This window comes from Lagenorhynchus albirostris, chromosome 14, assembly GCF_949774975.1.
Source record: "Lagenorhynchus albirostris chromosome 14, mLagAlb1.1, whole genome shotgun sequence".
NCBI classification, from domain to species: Eukaryota; Metazoa; Chordata; class Mammalia; order Artiodactyla; family Delphinidae; genus Lagenorhynchus; species Lagenorhynchus albirostris.
Genome location: NC_083108.1, coordinates 71020629 through 71042226, shown reverse-complemented (window position 1 = coordinate 71042226; position 21598 = coordinate 71020629). Strand labels below are relative to the sequence as shown.

Sequence of the window (21598 nt, the reverse complement as noted above, 5' to 3'; positions counted from 1 at the left end):
TGTAAATTGTGAGAGCAGAAAAACAGCAGTATTTTTAAAACAAGTATGTTATTTTCTATAATCTAGTTTGTGTATAGTTTTGTGTATAGCCAAGCTAATAGAATGAATATTATACATATACTTTAGACTAGCTGATCTTCCTTTTTAAAATCATGTATTTTTTTTCCGTCTTTTTTTTTTTGGCCACGCAGCGCAGCTTGTGGGATCATAGTTCCCCGACCAGGGATTGAACCCGGGCCCTGGCAATGAAAGAGCTGAGTCCTAACCACTGTACCGCCAGGGAATTCCTAAAATCATATACTTTCAAATTGGCCAAAAAACTTCTTTTTCAATTCTCTCATTGGGACAATGGGGGACGCTTAATGTGGTTATCTTATAAAGGTGGACACAGGCTATTACCTCAAAATCATCTCACTCAGTATGCTTCCCAGACCTTCCCACTGTGCTGGGGTGCCAGCTCATCTGGGCCCCTTCTCCTTCTGCACTCTCCTTAGGGAAATGGCCCTCAGGCCCAGGCCTTTCACCCCACCCCTTTGCTCAAGCCTCCACACGGTACACAGTATGCTGGCTTGGCATCTCTGCTGCAGGTCCAGCAGGTACCTTACACTCATCACAGCCAGACAGAACTCTCGATGGCCCACAATCCCCCCTCCACCTCCTGCTCCCCCACATCCCTTAGCTCAGCAAATGGCCCCACCATCCACACAGTTGCTTGGGCCAGAAATCTGGCAACATCTTTGAAACTTATAGTCCTCACTCCCCCAAATCCAATCTACTAGTAAGACCTGTAAACTCCACTCCTGGAGTGGACTGTAAATCCTCCGGCTTCCATCTCCATCAGCCCAGTGGTTCTGAACCAAGGATGATTTTGCACACCGCCCCACCCCAGGGGGCATATGACAATGTTTGGAGACATGTACGGTTGTCAAAAGTGGGAGAGAGGTGCTACTGGAATTTATGGGTAGGGGTCAGGGGCTGCTAAACATCCTACAATGGATAGGATGCTCTCCACAACAACAAATTATCTGGCCCCAAATGTCAACAGTGCTAAGGCTGAGAAACCCTGCCCTAGTCCAAGTCAACAATGTCTCATTATTTTCATTGTCACAGTGTCCTTCATTATATTAAATATACTTTCCTCTGACTTATCATTGGTCTCCTCACTACTGCAATGTAATCCTCTTGGGAACACAGACCTTGGCTGTCTTATTCCCCTCTGCATCCTCAGTGCCTGGCACACATAGGTGCTCTATAAATATCTGAAGATGAGTAAGTAAGTGTGAAAGACAGAAGTAGCAGCACTTTGATTTAAAAAACGTAAAATGTAACAGAGAAGTTCTTAACCCTTTATGCAGTCAACAGCTTCAAGGTTTATAGACGTTTTGTCCTCATAACACCCATCATACTAACAACTCCTGTGCTGCTCACAGTGGGGACTTTCTTCCTTGCTCAGCTAAAAAGGAAAATGTCGGGCATATCCATGCAATGAGATCTTACACAACCAATAAAAATGAGGTTTTTAAAGAATTCTGACATGATAAAATGCTTATAATGTGATTAATGGAAAGGAAAAAATAAAACTATGCATTTCAATCTAAATATATATTTATGTAACACACTCAGGATCAGGTGGTTATCTATGCACTGTAGGATTAAGAGTGGTTTAAGTTTTCTTTTTTCTGCTTCCTTGTCTTTTCTAGTTTTCTATTCATAAAAAAATGTTAACTTTTAAAAAAGCAAGTTGCACTTCAGAATGAAAATAAAAGCCAGGTCACAGGAACAAGCTAGAAGTGCTAGGACTGCAATGACCTTAAGCTATTTAACTGAAGAGAATCAAGTTCTAAGAATAGCTCAAAAATACCCTTCTTCAGAATCTGTTTTCTGAGTCAAGGAAGCCAGGAGAGAATCAACTTCTAAGAAAACTTGTCTGGCAAATGTGAGAGATGGCGGAGACCACCCCAGGACTCCAGACCTGTGAGTATCTGCAGCCGGATCTGGGTTAGAGTCGTCAGTGAGGTCTGGTAGAGGACGCAGATGTTGCAAACCTTCTGTACCTCCGCAGAATCAACACGTTTACCCCCAACAGGCCTGAGAATATTCCGAACTGACGCCGACTTCTGAAATGCACGCTTCAGGAGAGCTGGCGTGGAGAGAAGGAGGAACGTGTGAGCAGAAGTTCAGCCATCTGCCAAACTCCACCCCATAAAGGGAAGAGCGCTTCAGTAAAGCTCCTAATTTCCAGCCAGAGCCAGACAGTGAGGCTGCAGCTTTGATTCAAATCATCTCTTTTGGGTAAATCAGAAAAGCAGTAACAAAAGGTCTGTAGACAGAACACAAAGACCTCTTTAGAACAGCACAAGATCTGTCAGAACAAGCCAAACATATTTGATTCTTACTGTGGATTCTTTTACTGTAACCACTTAACTTCAGAACCCACAAAGGTGAAACTTCCAAGGACTGAATTATGGGAAGAGGGGCAAAGGTGGGGGGCCTGGCTAATTCCCAATGTTCTGTGCTTTCAGAGGGAAGTAGGAGCATCAGCCTCCAGTACTCTTTATCAGTTTGGGGTTGTACTCTCTTTTTACACCTTCGCATCTATATCCTGCTGAAGTTACACTGAGCCCATGCTCACCGACAGCTACAAGATGGAGCTTTGTGACACACTGGGTGGCAGAAGAAAAACCACACCGAACCTGGCAATCTGCCATGGGCAAGTAACTCCACTGAATTATGTGTTAACAGCATTGCCTTACTTTTATCAGAGTGCACAATAAGAAACCTTTCCAAGGAACCCATTAGTGACCCTGCAACGGGGATGCCGCTGAGGTGGCAGCCTGGTCAGTGACCACTACCACCTGTATAAGCAGCTCCACAGGGGAGATTTATTTTATGATTAGGAACTCAGAAAAGCTCTACTTCCCCTAAGAAATAGATCTTCCTCCTTCTTCCTACTAATGAGAAGTAATAAAGGGTCCACAAATCCCTTTTCATTTTTGGCCACTGGAAATTCAGAGCCAAATGGCAGTTCAGAGATAAGCATGGCAGCCCTCATGGATCATCTGTGGACGTTCTCTACACACAACCTTGATTTTGTTCACATAGTTACATTTCCCTAGTCCTTGTTTACTATCCCTAAGGACTTCCAGTCACTATTTTGCTAAATGTGAACTTGATTTAAGCCGTCTCAAAATCTTCAGGGGAGAAGTCAGAGGTCACATGACAGAGGGGAGCAGGTACACAGGGCCAGGCAGGCGCTGCACTTCGGGGAAGGAGAGCCACTCACTCTTCACAGGAAGCACATTCTGTGGGGACGCTGGCGGCACGTGGACCGGCTCCTGGTTCTCCAGCAGCTTCTTGCTCAGGATGTCACTGAAGAAGATCCGGATCAGAGGCACCCCCCACAGGAATTGCAGCTGTCTGGTGACCAAGGGCATGGACTCGTTAAGGCTAGGAGAGAGCAGGAGAGCGGGCACGTCAGTTCCACCTGCTGGATGGCCACGCGGAAGGGTAGCTGGGGACTGCCACTCAGCACGGCAAGTAAGATGCTATAAGAGAAGTGGGATCCACAAATTGCCGCTGAGGCCTGGATGCAGAAGGCACCAAGCTCTTTCTTGGCTCTCTCGCTCCACACAGACTTCCTGTGCTGCCAGCAGCATTGTTGCTCCCCCCAGGCCCCACGTGTCACAGTCACATCCCAGACACCCTCTATCTGTTCTTCATCCTAATTCCATTCTGTTTACCACCCAGTCGACAAAAGCTTCCTGATGCCTACGTAGCTGGCTTGCAGGCCTGGCCCACAAATCTCGATGAAAAGGGGGAAGTGGTGGAAGAGAGGCAGGCAGAGACAAGGAAGACGGCGATCTGCCTCCAGAACTCACCCATAGTCCACGGATTGGGAGAACCAGCCAAGGACAGGGTGCCAGTGGGTCAGGTTGGATTTCTTCTGGGACACGTACTTCTGACAGTAGCAGAGCATTTGGGTGAGCAAACTCACAAATCCATCTGTCTCCTCCTCTAACACCCTGGGGCTGAGGGAGCCCAAGTGCAGGAGGTTGCCTACAAAGAGAGAAGGCTGAGTGCGGTAGGCCCGGACAGACACGCTTCCTCACCTCCCAGCCCTGCTCTCTGCCTGGGGCTCATGCATCCATGTCTACGTGCAGGAAGAAATTCCACGTAGAGAGGAACCCATCAGTGCTGGGGCTGCAGTGCTGTGCAGGGCTTAGAAACAGGCAGACCTGGCCTCAAATCCTGGCTCTGCCAGAGGCGAGCTAGGTGACCCTCAACCTACTTCTTGAGTCTGTTTGCTCATCTGTAAGACTGGAGTGATGACCCCCACTCTTGATGTGAGGACTATATGAGGTAACGTGTAAAATGTCAGGTACACAGATTTTTAAGTTAGTATAACATTTTCTTACACCAAGATTCTAAAACCAAGGGTCAACACAAGAAATGACCTCCTGAAGAATAGCTGAAAAGTCCTGGAAAATCACTGTTATTCAGTGTTCACTGAATTTATTTAATGTTTTCTGTGAGGACTCTTACCATCGACTCCCTTAAAATGTAGCCCCAATAACCTTTTTCTATGTAAAATAAATTTCCTCTAATTAGGCAATGAGAGTTGTGTACCTCTGCTGTTTCAAATGCTTCTCTATCCCCAAACCCTTTTCTCATCTAAATGAAAACACTGTAAAACAGACATTGTAGACCCTACTCTGATCTAAGCCCTACCAAACTGTGCTCTCTTCTCTCTTGAGATGAGAATTATCCAGGTAACTCGTTTTCATTTTTCCCTTGGCTGCCAGGAAGCTAAGGGCTGAAAGTTAACATTCATTTACAGTCACTCAGCTAGTTTGCCAGGCTGATGTATTTTTCCATGTGATTTTCAGTTTCATGTGTCTACTTAAACTGTTTACCTCATTACCTGTCTTTTATTGTAAGCACTTCCAACTTTTACTAAAAACAGCTTGTGGCCTCCAGAATGGTGGAAAGCTAAACACCTGGGCTTTTCCCAACGCCCAGAACACAATAAAATTCCAGCCATAGATACTTACCCATGAGACAAAGTGTATGGCATCCTTCTAAACTTTCACATACATCACGGCATCGATCTTCGTCTCTTAAAAATGTGATGAATTTACGGAGCATGTCATGAGATTCTAAAATAGTGAGGCGCTGCAAACAATCGTAGACTGTTAAAGCGGAAGCTGATAAAAGGAGCTTCCCACCAGAGTGTGAACTCTATCCCTGCAGATCATCCCCTAGCTGCCAAACATGTTATCCATCACCAAGAAGAAAATGAACAAAGATGAGACCCTTTTTCTCTGGGCTTCTAACACAAGTGTGTCTACGGTAGCTACTGATTTAGGAGAATCATCAGGAGACGAGGTAGAAATTAACAGAGAAAACATTTTACTTTCTATTTTAAGGACAAAGGCAAAGATGGAATTGGGGGAATTCAGAGCCCACTCACCTCAGGGGTCACTGTGCTGAGATGAGTCATGAGAGCGGGCACAGACACAATGTGGATGAGGAACGGCCGGATCAGATTGTCTGAAAATTGTGCAGCAATCACAGGGCTAGACACAGACATATCACCTTACTCAGACACGTTTAATGTGAACATGGAACAAAAGAACAACCCTACCAACACCCCCAAATCCCTTGGAATTATGCTTCACAGGACTTCTAGGAAGACTGAAGGCTGAAAATGGGCCCATTCACTGGGGGAAGGTTGAATAAGTGATACTTTAGTCTATGACGCAGCTATGAAAAATCAATTTACTGAAGTTTTACTGACATGAGAGAATCCTCATGCTATAATCAACTTAAAAAAAAAAGCAGAATGAGAAACTATGTACACGGGAGAGGAGGATGGGGAAAGTGACTGGAAAGGAGGAAAAGAGGGGCTTCTGGGGTGTTACTACTGTTGTTCTATTTCACAGGTGGGGTGGTGCTTACATGGGTATGTTTACTGGGTGATAAGTCACCAATAACTCATACTTCAATTAAGCAATTTATTCTGAATATATATCCAGATAATAAATGGAACAAGGTGAGTTTGGGAAGGTTCCCATGGGCCATTAATTTAAGAAATATATATTGATCTTAGAATATAAAAATGTGTTGAATATATGAAGCAAGTATAAAGAGTAAGGAATAAAAAGTGTGGGCTCTGGAGTCAGATGGCCCAGGTTTAATTCCAGGCCCTGCCCCTCCCGGCTGTGTGACCAAGGGCAACTGACCTAACCTCTCTGGGCCTTAGCTGCCTCATTTATAAAATGGAGATACGAGAATGTGGTGAGGAGTCAGTTAATGTGTGTAGAAGTCTTAAAACAACGTGCAGCCCGTGAATGTTAGCTATTTGTATTATAGGACTTGGTGATCACATCTAAACATATCAGTTATGACTTCATAGACTTTTAGTAGTAGTATCTACATATTGTATGACAAAACCACTGAATATCTTGTTTTACAAGGTCCTGGTCCTGTTCAATTACTTACAAATATTCAGAGGAGGAAAAAAAGTGCACTATGCAAGAAAAAGGCTTTAGAACAGCCTGGCCTTAACAAGTGAGTCAATGGATTCTGACATATGGAAAGAAAAAACTTAAAATGATGGACGCTATTATATTCTCAAAGGAGAAGAAACGTGGTGGAATGACTAGATGACCCTCTTGGTGGATCACAGTGTGAACTGCAGCCACAGTGGGACAAGGGAAGGATGCTGGGACGGAAAGACGACTTGTGTTCTTGGGAGATGGAAGACAGGGGAGCTAGAGGATGCTGCTGCACTCCTGGGCTCAGGCGTCTGTGTGTCAGTCCTCCGCTGTCTGTGACAGAGGAGAGGGTGGGTGATGCTGCTGGAATGAGCTGCTCAGGTGACTCAGGAGAGGGAGCTGCAGTAAACCTGATCTAGGAAAACATGTGCTACGACTCATTAAATACATCTCTATGAAACTCCTCTCAAAGTATGTAACGAACGTATGACTGTTACCTAGATAATTTGTTCTACTTCTTTAATCATAGCATAACCAGTTGGATTCTGTTCCTGCTATGAAGGTCTAGCCTCTAGAGGTGTGCTGTCCAATGCAGTAGCCACTGGCCACATGTCAGGGGCTACTGGGCACATAAGATGTGGCTAGGCCAAATTCCTATGTTTTAAGTGTAAAATAGCCACCACTTTTTGAGGACTCAGCACGGAAAGAAAAATTAATAAATTATCTAATTTTAATTAAAATAATTTAAAAGTATTGATTCCATGCAAAAATGATAAATTCGGATATAGCAGTTTATATAAAATATATCGTTAAACTCAATTTCCCCTTTCTTTTGACTTATTTAATGTGATTCTCATCATATTTCTATTGGACGGTGTACACCAGCCTTGTCCAACAGAACTTTTGGTGATGATGAAAATGTTTCACATTTGTGCTGTCAATATGGTTTTCAACTAGTCACGTGGCCCCCGAGCACCTGAAATATGGCTAATGAAACCAAGAAATTGAATTCTTAATTTTATTTAATTTTAATAAACTTCCATTTAAACAGCCCCACGTGGCTAATGGTTAGTAGAAAACACAGTCTAGATCAGGTCGGCAAACTGTGGCCCACAGGTCAAAAACTGCCCACTGCCTGTTTTTGTAAATAAAGTTTTATTGGAACACACAGTTGTTCTCATTTGTGTATGTACTGTCTATGGCTGCTTGGCGGCTATAGTGGCACAGTAGTTGTGACAGAAGCTGCGTAGCCCACAGAACTGAAAATATTTACTAGCTGGCCTTTTGCAGAAAAAGTTTGCCAACCTATAATCTAGACCATCATTTTTCAAATTGGTGTTCCATGGAAAATGATTCCACAGGATAGTAACAGTCATGTTCCATCATCTAAAACTTGGGCGAGAGTACTCCATGTTCAGATATGTTTGGGTCAAATCAGGTTAAACAAGCCCAAAGAGTTTGCTACCACAGGATCTGTCAGAGCTTTCAGCAGGAAGGTGCCTGGTGAATTACCAGGAAGGGGCAGACGGGCAGCTTTACCAAGCTGGTTTGACCACAACACTCCTTCTTTCCCAAATTATTATTATCTTGGGGATTAAGATGATCTCAGATTATCAAGCTATCTTATTAACAATTCTCCAAGTTACTGCTCCTTTCAGCAGTTTAAGTATGTTCTGGACCCATTAACAAGCACAGCTCTTTACACTTGGCAGCTCTCAGACTTGCTGGTATGATTTCTATCAGGAAATATTTAGCTTCTTACGACTTTACATCTCCAAACTGACTAAGTGAAGATAAATATCACATCCTCTCTGGTCCTCCGAACTCCAGTGTCTTAAACCCGTGTTCGCAACACTATTCCCTGAATCCTTTCACCCTGCCCTTTGCTGGGCCTCTTTCAGCTCTTAGGTTTCCTTTATCAACTAAAAGCTCAAAAGGAAAAATGGTCATATCTTGGCCCCTGGCAGAATAAAAGCAATTCATTTTGAATAGCTTCCCTCAAATCATGATGCAAAAACATTCAAGGGTACAGCCGGAAGATTAAGAACAGGGCAGTCACAGATGTGTCATTTTCATCAAGAACAACACTTCCTGTAAATTCTAACAAAGTGGGCAAGCCCGTATCTAATACCAGTAACAAGAGAAGAAAAGCAGGAGGAGCAGGCCTTCAGAAGCAAGCTGGCTCCTCAGGCGCAGTTTCTTACTCACCGCATTGCTAGGGAAAAGGCTGCTGTTAAAGTGCCTTTGGACAGACAAGGCCGGGGTCTCGCCAGGCCACGGGTTAACAATACCTGCAAAGAACACTGTAATTGGTCAGGGGGCGACGCCAACTTTATATTCATGTGCACGTAAAAAATGTACAGTAAGTGCTTCAGATAAAAAACTGTATTGGAATGTTTCTAAAAAAATGAAAGAAAAGCAATGGGTATGTATGGAGGTTCACTGTACCACTCACTCTCTAGTTTAAATATTACACTTGAGTTTTAAAAAATAACAGTTAAAAAAATTAGCAGCCGATAAGAAGAACACCAGATTTAAAATCTCAATTATTTTAGAAGCAATTCAGAGTTATGGCATCAAGTAGACTCTTCCACTGAGATGAACTATTGAGAATCCACCTTTGGTTGCCGCAGCACCTCGCAGGGTTGTCGTGAGGAGAAAGTGAAACCCAACCAGGAAACAGCCCATCTCAGTGCCAGGCCGGAGGACGGCCTAGATCAATGTCACTTCTCAAACTCAAGAATTCCAAAGTATCAATACTTTTCAACAGTGATTAGTTACATTTCTGACAATTCCCTGGATGTACGAACTGGCATGATAACATGCAGTGTGGACGGAAGGCTGTTTGAGGACACAGAGCTAGAAAGACGATTCCAGACACCAACCAAGAAGGAACCTGAGGGAATACATCCTGAGACCTCCTTCCTGAGTTTAAGTCTCAAATGACTGGATTATCCTCATAGTCAAAAATGTAGCACAGTGAAGGGGTCCCAGTCACTGTCCTCCCTTCACACAAATCGAGAGGGTGTCAAAGCCGGGGTCGGGGAGGGAGGAGAGAGCGCTTCCTGCAGAAAGCGCTTCTGTGAGGAGGGCAGCAGATAGGCCGAAACCAGAGGTAAAAACCCAAGTTCAGGTATGGAGAGTGAGTCCCGCATTAGGGATGGGGTCACAGACCTGCAGCACAGAGTAAAATCCATGCTGGTTGAGATGGCCCATTATATTTGCACAAATGTGGTTCATGGCTGGTCGAAGACTCTCACCTAAACGAAGAAAAAAGTCTGAGAAAAAAAATCTCTGGCCATAACGTGAACTGTTTACATACCCCAGGCCCCAGGCCGTAAGGAAATGAGAGCTCCTCTGGCTTGCCTTCCTGCTCCCCTGGGGTCTGGCACCAGAGGACAGGGAGACGCCACATCTCCAGAATTCTCTCTCCTGCAAGGCCCGGTGGAAGCGTAACCTCTTAGGTGACGGGACCTCTGGTTTCCCAGAAGTATCATCCCCGGCCTCCAAGCTCCTGCAGCACATTTTCTACTTCCCTCCGAGGGCCTGGCACTTTCTACCCCCGGTGGCTACCTCCTCTCCCCACTGGGATACAAGCCCCCTGGCAGGGCCAGAACGCACCGAGTTCTAAATCCCCCCCCAGAGTCCAGGATCATGACTTAAATGAACCCTCCTTCCTGGCCTGGAGCCTCGGCACACAGTTTCCTCTGCTTCAGAGTCCTGCCCCACCACTGTGCTCTGCAAACTCCACCTCCCCCTGCAGCTCTCAGCTCAAATGTCACTGCTTTGGGAAAGGCCGAGCCCCACACAAGGCAAGGCCTCCCTCCCCACTGCACTCTCGTTTCTCCTGGGCTCTTCCTTCCAAGCGCGCCTTGTCACACTGTTGTCGTGACCTACACACCCACGTATACTACTCAGATATTCATATATATACAACCTCTCTTCAGTGTCTGTCTCCTCCCCACCCCACCAGACTCAGGTGCTGGGAGGAAGGGCAGGCACACAGAGTTCCGCACCTAAAGCCCCTGGAGGGCAGTGACCTCTCCCCTATCTCCAGTGCCTGCAGAGTGTCTGGCACACAGCAGGCTACTGGGTAAACGGATAAATAAAGTGAATGTATGAAACATGTAAGGCCGAGTTCAGTGTTCAAGGAAGAAGGCAGCTTTACCATGCAATTTTATGGGCAAAATATAATTATTTGCTGCCGAATATTCTCCAAATGAAATGATGAGGCTTAAGTGAATATTATCAATCTGAAGGCTGAGGTGCTGTGGGAGTTGTAACAAATGAGCTCAGAGGGATTGTGCCTTCAAATGTGAATTCCAAGAAGGGAGAGAGCTGAGCACACGATACTGAACTTATCCTAGATACCATAGTGCAACGTCTCCATGTGTGTGGTTCTAGGGCCTTCCCTGAGGCTTGTGGCAGCAAAAATACTTCTTGAAAAGGTCCCCGAACTCTCCATGGAAATGCTACTTAGGAAAGATTTTGAAGCAAGTCTCACAGACCTTTTCCCCGGAGAATTTTCCATGTTGAAGTGTCTGTAAAGGTGACAAGCATCGTGAGGTACAGTGTGATGAGTTTGGAGTCTTGTAAAATTTCAGGCTAAAAACAATAAAGAGAGTAAGATTAAGACACACGCCCTCCAGTCCAAGAGAGTAGAGCAACCGCTTTACAGCTTTTCTGAATGCAAACCAATGAGTCAGGATTCTAAGTCTTTATTCTTTTTCTCTTGAGGAATGACCACTATAAGAGTTAAACAACAACTATAAGAGTTAAACAACAGGGATTTCAGCACACTAGTGCTTGATCATAGAATTGAAATACTCTTGGGAATGGAGAATTGAGAATTCTTAGAAAACAAAATGACCAGGGCTGGCCTGCTACATGTATGCATTCAGTATTTAACATATGCATGCATGTACACTGGAGCAACAGAGTATAAATGCAATTGAACATAACAAGGACTCTGGGCTCAGACTTTTGGCTTTACCACTTACTAGCTGTGTGATCTTGGGCAAGTTTCTTAACCTCTCTGTACTTCAGCTTCCTCCTCTGTTGACTAGGGACAGTAACACTGCTTCCTTCGTTTAGTTGTTGTGAGAAATAAATGGATTCATGAATATAAAGCACTGAGAACAGTGCCTCGCACACAGAGAACACTATGTATTGATACTATTGGCTGTTACTATAACGATGACTATAATTCATGCTTGATGCTGGGTCAAGGCCAAGAGAGCCATTCACAAGTGCCTTGAGAGAGATGTCTGGGAATGGATCACTGGGTGCTCTAGGGACATCTGCTCCATTGCTCAGTTACTACCAGAGTCCTTGCCAAGCCTCTGCCCCTGAAACTTCTCCCTCCCTACGTGCAAAGTGGAAATGGCTGCTGTTTGTACACACTCACACCCCTGCCCACCTTCCCATAACACAAGGGTGGGCACTGGACCAGGCAGGGCTGGTGGCAGTACCCCACCCATCTTGCCACTGTGACCAGTTCAGGGTTGAGACCAGGATCCCACTGGACCTTTATGAGTCCTCCCAGATTTCTGAATCGATGGGGGAAGCCTCCCTTTTGTCTTTGGTCAAGACAGAGTCAGGATGTGAGGCTAGAACTGCCAGCTGCCATGATTAGAGTGGGAGAGGACAAGGTGATTCCAAAAGGGAGCACACATGAAAGAAGGAAAGAGAGGGAAAATCCAGAAGCCCCCTGGCTCTAGTATGTATTACCAGCTGCACTCATGTTGGGTTTCTGCACTGTAACAAGGGGCCTGACTAGTATAATAATGCCAGCTACAAAGTATCCACTATATCAAAAGCACTGAAAGGAAGACAAGATTCCCTGCCATCAAGACTGTGGTAAGTGCAGGTCAATGTCCAAAACACCGTGCATGAAAGAAGCTCTCAAGTTGATAACAGCATCTAACTCACTCTCTCTGGGAACAGGGGCTCCAGTAATTCTTTACTAGACTCCAACTGATACATCACAAAGGTATAACCTATGAGGGAACCACGAGGACTCTGAAAATACATTCTACAGGCCTCAAGTGGGAGGGATAGATTTACAGTCTTGTTTTTATTTTTTACCTTGAGCTGCTCAAGAAACTCACAGCAATACCACATGACGTCTTTGATCTGTTTAATCCATAGGAGGGTGAGATCCTTGGAAAGAGCCAGGGACACGTACCATACCTACAAACAGGAAAAAGAGAAATGTAATGGGCAGTTACAGGGATCAAATGACACACATTCCAGCTACTGGAATGGGACCAATTAGCTAGGTCCAGAGCCAGATAAGGCAGGGGGATGAACACAAAAATAAGCAGCAAGGAGGACTTATTTTAACACTAAACCCAAAGGTAAAACTAGCCTGGTAAGTGGATTTACCATCCTGAGTATGAGGCAAGAGCAGCGCACAGCTTCTTGGATAATGCAAAGACTAAGGAATTCACCTGCACTTTGTTAATGTTTTCGATCCATTACTTACTTACACATGGGTGCGAACATGCAGAGTCATACACAACAGTCAGAACATTCAACAGGAATTTTCAGAGGCAAACAGCCCAGCTTGAGTGGTCACGGGAGACTTTCTGGCTTCCGCCCCACTTACCTTGGGTTCATTCTCAACATCCATGCTGCTCAGGATGCACCGACACAACTTCTCAAATCTCTGCAGAGAGGCAGAATGGGGGTTATAAATTCTCACAATGAATGGAGAAATGAGAAAGCAGCAAATGTTCCGCGGACCCCTGGCATGGATGTGCCGGCCTGACGCCAGATGACTCACATCGGGATCCTATTTAATTCCGCCTTGTAGATGTGGAGACTGAGGATCAGAAAGCCTAAGGAAAGGCTCTCAAACTGGTGACCCGCAGGCAGGATGAGCCCTACAAGTGTTTTAGACTGGGGCTCCTTTTGAAAAACAAGATCAACCTGGCAAACTGGGCCTGGATTCCTGCAGACTAGCAGCTGTCTCCTAAATTGTGCTCAGCCATTTGCCATTTTGTAAGCACCACGGATGCTGACTTTTGCCTCACAAACTGTCATATCATCACTTTCATCTTGAAATGCAAAAGCAAGAAAAGTGGTACACCCTGGCTGTACCAACCCTGGATCCACCCTTAAAAGAGGTGTGGCCCTGGCTGCTGCTCTACCAGACTGAGCTGCGGTTTCCTCCTCTGTAAACAGGCGTCACCTCCCTGCGCCTGCCTGTCCTCATCTGCGTGACTGCGTTTACTGCCAGCGTCCTCCTCTCTCTCTCCTGCTGGGCTACAGGCTCCTCAAGGGTAGAGACCTTGCCCACGTTGTTTCCTTCTGGGGCCCCGTACCCAGAAGAGGGTTTGGCACAATGTGAAGCTTAGCAGTAATGGATGCCTAACCCCCAGGAACACAGAGGCCCTCCTCAAGGGTCTCCATTAGTACTGTTACAGATGACTAGCTGCTCCCCTGGAATTTTACTTTCTAGGCTGATTTTTCTAATTCCAAAGGTAAAACTAGCCTGTTTTGTTTGGTTTGCAGGATTTTAAGAGAAATTTCAAATTAGCGGCCAATTTTTACAAATTAGTAAACTGAGTGTCAAACAGCTCTGGAGTGTCTTTAAAAAAATCAGAGTATCAGTCCCCCAGTGGCTGGAGCAGAGGAGCGGCCACCCCTCTGATGGCACACCACAGCCCACCTCTTCCTCCAATGTCCTCACCACCGCCTGTCAGTTACCATGTATTATGACTTGTACCATGCTGTGTCTCATAAATCTGCTAACCTACGCATCTGAGGACAAGTGCCTGTAAGAGTCAATGTGAAAACAATCGTGATGATTCCCAGCACTGGGCATAATCCCTACGAAACAGGTTCCAAGAAAACAAAAGGGGCAGGATGTGGGGGTAACAGAACCTGTCTCACAGAGCTGCTGTCAGGACTAAATGAGTTAATATCTATCAAATACTTACAAAAAGATCTGACACATAAGCACGATGTGGGTTTGCTATTATTATTTTACCTCATCATCCTCTTTAATTCTGAACAAGAACAGCAGTTTCCTGGCAGTCTTAAAAATACAAAGTGCACTTCTTTTACTGGACCCAGAGTCATCTGCTTTAAAAAACTCATCAATCTCTCTCCTAGGGAGGGAAGGGTAAAAAAAGACATTTTAAATTAGGAGTTCAAAGCAGCTGGAAGGCTGTTCAAGAACTGTTAAGAGAAAAGCAATCTTTTTTTTTTTTTTTTGCTATGAATTGGAAACAAAAGAAAACGTGCTGAGGAGCTCCTGACACCCACCTGATTTCTCTTTGCAGTCGACGCCGACAGAGAAAACTCCGTACGTGGGCCTGAATCTCCACAGCTGCCCTCTCCCGCTCCTTCTGCACCAGCCTTTCCTCTCGAGCCTGACGGGCTCTATCAATGAACCAAGCTCTCGAGGTCTGAGAAACAGTGAACATGTTTGCAAACTTGCACAAACCCTGCAAAGAAAATGGCAAGTGGCTGATGTAGGTCATTATACTAAAAACACTCACGGAAAGGGGCTCAGGAGCAAAGGGCAGGAAGGGACTTGGGCAGCAGCAGAAAGCTACTCGGGACCCCCCAGCTCCCTCCCAAATGGCTGATAGCTGTCCCCGCACAAGTCCCAGCTTCCTGTCGGCTCCTTTCATGCAACTCCTCAGACCAGCGATGCTTTTTCCTGTATTAAGTTATCACATTTTTTTAAGAGAAACAACAGAGTGCCTGGCATAGGGTCTGGGCTCTGCAATGGTTTAATGAATAAACAAAGCATGAATCAATTCCAACCACAAAGCTCTAACTCAAACCAGGCATCCTCTAAGTCAAAGGTCCCTGGATATTTCACTGAGCAGTCAACTTTTATTTTGCCAAGTGAAGACTTGAGGGAAAAACATTAAACATAATTATTTACTGTCACCATTACTTTATTTATCCATTCACTCAACAAATATTTACTGATACCTACTTTGTGCCCAACATAAAAGAAGCCTTTCATTTTTTTTTAAAGGGCCATTTAAACACTAAAACAGCCAAAGGTACAAGATTCCAGAATGCCAGACAAGCCATTAAATCGAACATGTTTGGTTTTAAGCATAACTTATTCTGTTGTCCTCACCGTTCCCATCCTGCCAAGGGCTGAGGAAGACGTTAGAGTAGAAAGGCCCCCATCCACAGACTGGTATTTTTGGACTCTAAATTAGCCATTACATTTTAATCTAAATCATCAGTAACTGTCTTTTCCCAAAGGGATGGCTTTGGCTATCAGCCTAGAGCACATAGCACTGGTCCACAGAGCCTCCCACACTGAGATGATGTCTTTAGATGCTTGAAAACTTTGTCATTCTACCCAAAATATATAATCAGACCAGCTGACATGGGCACTGAAATGAAATACTCAGAAATCTAGACTTCTTGTAAACCATCTCTTTACCAGGTTACCTCACTCAAAGCAGTGTCCACGTGAAAACATCAAGGATAAGAAGTTCACGAGAGGCTCCTCCCATGTCAACACATCGGAGGACCTCTGTGGCCCCTGTTCGACATTGATTCACATCTGTTAAACAGTAATGCTTTTCCTACACGTGGGTCTCTCATCAGTAATTCTCAAGACAAACGAACATGGAGACGGTCCTTCATGGGGTGTTGGGGGTGGGGGAGGAAGCAGAAGAGAGAGCCTCTTCCCAATAGTAAAACAGGAGGTTGCACACAAACTGTGACTAAGTACCTATAAGACCATCTTGAAACTTTTACCTGATGATGGGAGGGAGCGTGAGAAGACAGGCAATAAAAAGGTACCAGTCTTCCAAACCATTCACTCTGCCCCAGAAGTGGAAGTCTGGAGCACTCACCTGAGGACCTGCCGGTGACGCAGAAATGTCAGGTAATCAGTCATTAGTGATTCTGCACAGGGCTCACAGCTGAGGACATCTCACTTCAGAGGAGCTTGTGTTTTCTGGCAGAAGCAGAAGAAAAAAAATCCAGATTTAGGATTAGTTTTCTAGGTAGGCATCATATACCTTCCTCACTGAGAAAAAGTAATAAAGACAGTGCAAAAACATCTGTGTCCTCTCTAGTTAATGTTGGATCTAAATGGTAGACGTATCTCCCCAGTCCTCACAGTTGAAAGGGAATAGGTTGAGAATAAGCCCAAAGAAGTTGCTGAATTAAAGCTGTAAATGTTTTGTGATGGCAACTAAGAATAACAGCGGGGATGACATGTTTAAAAGCCATTGCAAATTATGTTTGACGTTTTCAGCAAGTTGGAAAAATATTTATGTCTAAGAAATGAAAAGGAGGCTGGCTGCGAACCAACACTGTTACAGAGTCCAAGGTCATACTGCTTGCCACACGACAGGCTAATAAATTGAGAGACGAGTTGATGGGGCAAGGAACAGCGATTTTATTTGGGAAGCCAGCAAACCGAGAAGATGGTGGACTCATGCCCCAAAGAACCATCTTGCCTGAATTAGAATTCAGGCTTCTTTTATACTAAAAGGGGAGGGAGGAAAGTCAAACATTTCCTGGTTCTGGTCAGCCTCCAGAGGGGACGTGTTAATTTCTTCCTCCCTGCAGTCATTCAGAGGTGGGCCTGGTCAGGATGTTTCCTGTGAGCTAAACAAAGGTATTTTAGCTTAATCCTCATTACCTGGGAGGCAGGGTTCCCAGAGGTGGGCCATTATGTATAATTTAAGCTTACAGGCAACATCCCTTTAGTGATTAACTTGTAATAGAATACAAAGGGTTCTTCCCTATTACAACATGATCCCAATTACACAACGAAAGAGAAAAAATCACGTGCGCAGGTAGATACAAAACTGGGGGGAAAAACACGTTAGGAATGGTTGTTTTAACTAATGAATATAACAAAAGAAAAGCAGACTCACAGATACAGAGAACAACTGGTTACCAGTAGGGCGAGGGAAGGAGGAAGGGGCAGTATCGGGGTAAGGGATTAAGAGGTACAAACTGTAAGGTATAAAATAAAGTACAAGGATCTTTTGTACAACATGGGGAATATAGCCAGTATTTTATAACTACAAATGGAGCAAAACCTTTAAAAATTGTGAATCACCATATTATACACCTGTAACATATATATTGTACACCTGTAACTTATATATAATATTGTACATCAACTATACTTCAATATTAAAAAAAAGAGTGGTTGTTTTGAGGTAGGGGAACTGTGGGAAATTTTGCTTCCCTAACTAGTCTGTTTCTCGAACTCTCCACAGAAGGCATGTGGTAGCGTGACATGGCACTGTGAGTCAGAGCTGGAGCCAGCCCCTAGCTCTGCCGTGTACCGCGGGGGGAGGTATCTCGGAGTCGTTCTGTCTTGTCTGTTAATCAGCTTAGAGGCCAATCATGAGCACTGGATGAGATGATGACCTCAAGCACCTATAGAGGTGGCTGACGGGGCGCACAGTAAGTCTAATTGACGTATTATTTTTATAGACACAAAGATTTTCTTTTTTAAAACTCTTCAGCAGAGGCCCTCATCTGTACAGGCACTATGGTTCTCTGGGTAGGAAATAAGTCACCCGTTAAGAGTTTTTTCTATCCCTGGGTGTACTAAGACTCACCAGTCCTGTCACTTGGGCTATGAGCCCTGGGCCCTGTTTATATTGGGTAACAGCTTCAAGGTCCTGAGAGCTACAAACAAGCCGGCCCAAGCCATGAGCACAATGGTATACTCTTTCCTTAACGTGGAGACAGTCCCTCTTGGGGGGCAGGGGGAGGAAGGGGAGGGAGCAGAAGGAGAAGACAGCACTTTTTCCCAATAGAAGAACAGGAGGTTGCATGCCAACTGTGACTAAGTACCTCTAAGACTATGTCAAAACTTCACTTCTCCCAGCGGGCCCTGCAGGATAAGATCCCTTCCTTGAGATCATCATCCCCTTGGCAACGCTCTATGTTGGTTTCTGTTTACATCACATAATGGGCTATACTTTGCAGTTCTTCAAATTCTTTCTTATTCACCTCCTCTACCTGCATAACATCTATTACAGTTCATCAATCAAATAAAAACACATCAGAAGTATTTATTAAGTACTTACTCTGCTAAATGCCCTGGAGAATCAAAGAAAAGGCTGTGCATAGAAAAGGCTGTGAGTAGCAGAGAAAGCCTTGGGTCAAAATAGCCCTTGGTTCTTTCAAGTTCTGGTTCTACCTTATTTGGCCAAGTTATCCTCTCTAGGCCTCAGTTTCCTTATCTGTAAATTGAGGATAATAATAGTACCTGCCTCCTAGAGTTGCTAAAAGGATTAAATGAAAATTTATCCTTCTTGTATCTCGATTTAGTCATCAGGATACTGTGATTAGATTAAACGGGAAAATGTTAATAAGGAGTATCTGAAAGCAGATAGCAGGTAAGTGAGCTTTACCGTTCTGTCCCTAAGAAGTTTACAATCCAGTTAGGGAAACAAAAATGTTATAGGTGGAAAGATTAGGAAACAAGAGATTGTTGATAACCAAGATGGTCTGAAAAGCAAAGGGAAACATGTTGATTTGAGTACCCACTGCTTGTCAAGTCCTTTCTATGTGATCTCATCTAACAAGAAGAGCAACCCTATAAGATCATTTAATATCTCCCATAATCCCATTTAATATCTCCCATAATCCCAAAAGCGGCAGAGTCAAGATTTTAATACTGAGTCAGGACTCTTCTCTACTTCTATAGTTCCATGAGACTGTTCAAAATCAATCTTTTCTGGATCAGGCCAACTTCATGGAGCACTATGAAAGAGCCTGACAGTCTAGAGAGTGTAGTCCAAAGGTGAAGCACCATATATAACTGCTGTCTGAGCCCAAGGCAATTTTCCGCTTATGGTGGGAATAGCTGGGCAGCTAGGTTGAATTACCTGGTTGAATGACCATTTGTTAGGGGTGGACCATGGATCAAACACTGTACAGATATTTAACCACCTGTCTTTTCAGCTCTATCAGGTCTCAACAATCTAACTTTCTTAAGAATAAGCAACAGGTTTTGAAGGCTACAGCCTATGTAGGTGCATGCTTTCAAATCCCACCTTCACACAGAGAAAATGAAATGTAGAAAGAGACATGACTTGTCAGAGGTCACTAGGCTCCTGAATTTGAACCCACTTCTAACCCCAAAGCAATTATTTAAGTGCAACAGAGAAGACCCAGGGACGCCACTATTCACGGAAGGCAAAGAAAAATCGAGAATGCAAGGCTGCCCATGGGGCTAAAAGTCAAATTACTACCAAGCTTTCCTTTATTGGTATCATTAACACCAGCTGCTTCCATTGAGCGCTGAATGTCAGACATGGTTCTAAAACTTTAATTACACAACACCCTTTGTGACACGAGCTAATTACTCCATTTCACAGAGTTGGAAACTGGGCTCAGAGAGGAGAAAGAATTCACCCACGGTTACAGTGAGTAGGGTTCGAACTCCGGTTTGGGTGACTTCTGCGGCCCGGTGTCTTTCCCCGGCATCAACAACCACAATAACAAATCTTTTTCGTCCAGCGCTAGTCCGCTTATAAAGGTCTATTGCCCCTTTTTATCTCATTGACCTCAGAGATAAAAAGGTCACGGAGAACCCCTCCCCACCCCCTACCGGAACCCGAAAGCCAGCCCCCAGCACCTGCCCCTCCGACCAGGAGAAGCAGGGACCCAGCCCCAGGGGCACCTCCCTCCAAGTCCCCGGCCCCACTACCCAGAGAACCCACAACCCTGTTGCCACTCGCTACCCGCAGGCCGTAGACCTTTATCCGCTCGAGGCCCCCGCGCTCGGGGTCGGGGCCGCAGTTTACCACCGCCTCAGCCCAAGACCCCCGAGCTCTGCCTGACCCGGGGCAGCAGCCGAGGCCCGACCGCCATCTTGCCCCGGGATGTTCACTCTGAGAGCTCCGCCGGGAAACAACTATCCAGTTCCGGAAACGACAGTTCCGAAGAGCTTCTTCGTCCGGAAAGGAAAACCTCCCTGCACCTTGTCCCCCTCTATGGAAGCCGAAAAAGCGGAGCATTAGGAGCGGGATAAATGCCTGACCCAGCCGAGAAGAGATGCAACCCATTCCAACCAGGGAACTTTGAAGGAAAGCGGCCGATATCTAGGAGTACAACGGACCCTTTAGGAAGGTGTCCTCTGCGGGGCGGAAGTGGCGTGGCCGAGTGCGGCAGTCCTCGCCCCGGCCCCGCCTCCGCCCTAGGCTCACGCGAGCTGGGTGTTTCCTGTCTTTCTTAGTCCGGGTTTGGAGACTCCGGCGTCCTCCGGCTTTTCATGGTAAGGAGGGCGTTGCCCGCGGACTGGGGGCTCTGGGCGGGCGAGAGAGCGGGACAGAGGTAGAATAAAGGGGGCAAGGACCGAGAGGAGGGGGTTTGATGAGGGGCTGTCGCGATAGGAGAGAGGCGGTTGGGGGAATGGATGGGGGGCGAGGCCGGGGGTGGGGGAAGGGCTCTGGACGGAGAAGTGTGTGTGTGCGTGCGTGTGTGCGTGCGTGTGTGCGTGCGTGTGTGTGTGTGTGTGTGTGTGTAGGGGAGTGCTGTCCCTAGCTGTTGGGGGATCCGGGAAAGGGCATTTGGGCTCGTGGAGTAGATATGTACATGGATGAGTGGGGGGTCTGAGACTTCAGCGCTGGTTGGAAATGAGAATTGGTGATTGTAAAGAGAACAAAGAGATGTCACTGAAGATAGACATCTGGAGTGGAAAATGAGGATTTGGGCAGGGCTGTGAAGGAGAATGGGTAATTTATGAGAGGGCGAAGTGGGATTCCTTGGAGCGGAGTGTTCGGGGTTTTTGGAAGTTATGCTAGAGTCGCTGGGTTTCGGTGAAGTGGGGACGAGGCTTACAAGTGCGTCTGAACACACGGGCCAGTGGAGCGGAGGAAAGAAACCGAGGGAGCCCGCCGGTGGGCGTGCGCTCGGTGCTGGGAACTCCGCGGAGGTATGATGCCAGGGTCCTGAGGTCAGGGTACCTTCGCCACGGAATCCAGCGCCTTAATTGGCGCCTGGGTACCTATCTAGTCACTTGCGTCGAGACCCGGGGTGGCCACAGCTAAGGAGCTGGGGATGCCTCACACTCTTATCTTCTAGCTGTGGGAAGTTTCTCTGTGCTTGGAATCCTTCAAGGGTCGGTTCTT

At 45.6% G+C, this 21598-nt stretch overlaps 2 protein-coding genes across 5 annotated transcripts in view; one reads left to right on the top strand and one right to left on the bottom strand.

Moving 5' to 3' along the window:
* The window catches only part of UBE3B (ubiquitin protein ligase E3B), a 55476-nt gene extending 35132 nt beyond the window's left edge, over window positions 1–20344 (bottom strand). The window contains exons 1-14 of one of the 2 annotated variants that reach the window (XM_060170320.1): window positions 20210–20344; window positions 16340–16443; window positions 14772–14953; window positions 14494–14614; window positions 13108–13167; window positions 12585–12689; window positions 11006–11102; window positions 9672–9757; window positions 8706–8788; window positions 5471–5576; window positions 5052–5172; window positions 3879–4056; window positions 3284–3447; window positions 1973–2140 (exon numbers count right to left, since the gene is read on the bottom strand). In XM_060170320.1, coding sequence (XP_060026303.1) covers window positions 1973–2140; window positions 3284–3447; window positions 3879–4056; window positions 5052–5172; window positions 5471–5576; window positions 8706–8788; window positions 9672–9757; window positions 11006–11102; window positions 12585–12689; window positions 13108–13167; window positions 14494–14614; window positions 14772–14932 — 1450 coding nt within the window. In that variant the 5' untranslated portion in view covers window positions 14933–14953; window positions 16340–16443; window positions 20210–20344. The remainder of the gene's footprint in view (window positions 1–1972; window positions 2141–3283; window positions 3448–3878; window positions 4057–5051; window positions 5173–5470; window positions 5577–8705; window positions 8789–9671; window positions 9758–11005; window positions 11103–12584; window positions 12690–13107; window positions 13168–14493; window positions 14615–14771; window positions 14954–16339; window positions 16444–20209) is intronic. The other variant, XM_060170321.1, reaches the window with a different exon arrangement.
* Window positions 20345–20659: 315 nt separating this feature from the next.
* The window catches only part of KCTD10 (potassium channel tetramerization domain containing 10), a 32579-nt gene continuing 31640 nt past the window's right edge, over window positions 20660–21598 (top strand). For 2 of the 3 annotated variants that reach the window (XM_060121167.1, XM_060121166.1), the window contains exon 1: window positions 20660–20742. In XM_060121167.1, the coding sequence (XP_059977150.1) occupies window positions 20740–20742 (3 nt within the window). In that variant the 5' untranslated portion in view covers window positions 20660–20739. Of the gene's footprint in view, window positions 20743–21055; window positions 21403–21598 lie in introns of those variants that run through there. The other variant, XM_060121168.1, reaches the window with a different exon arrangement.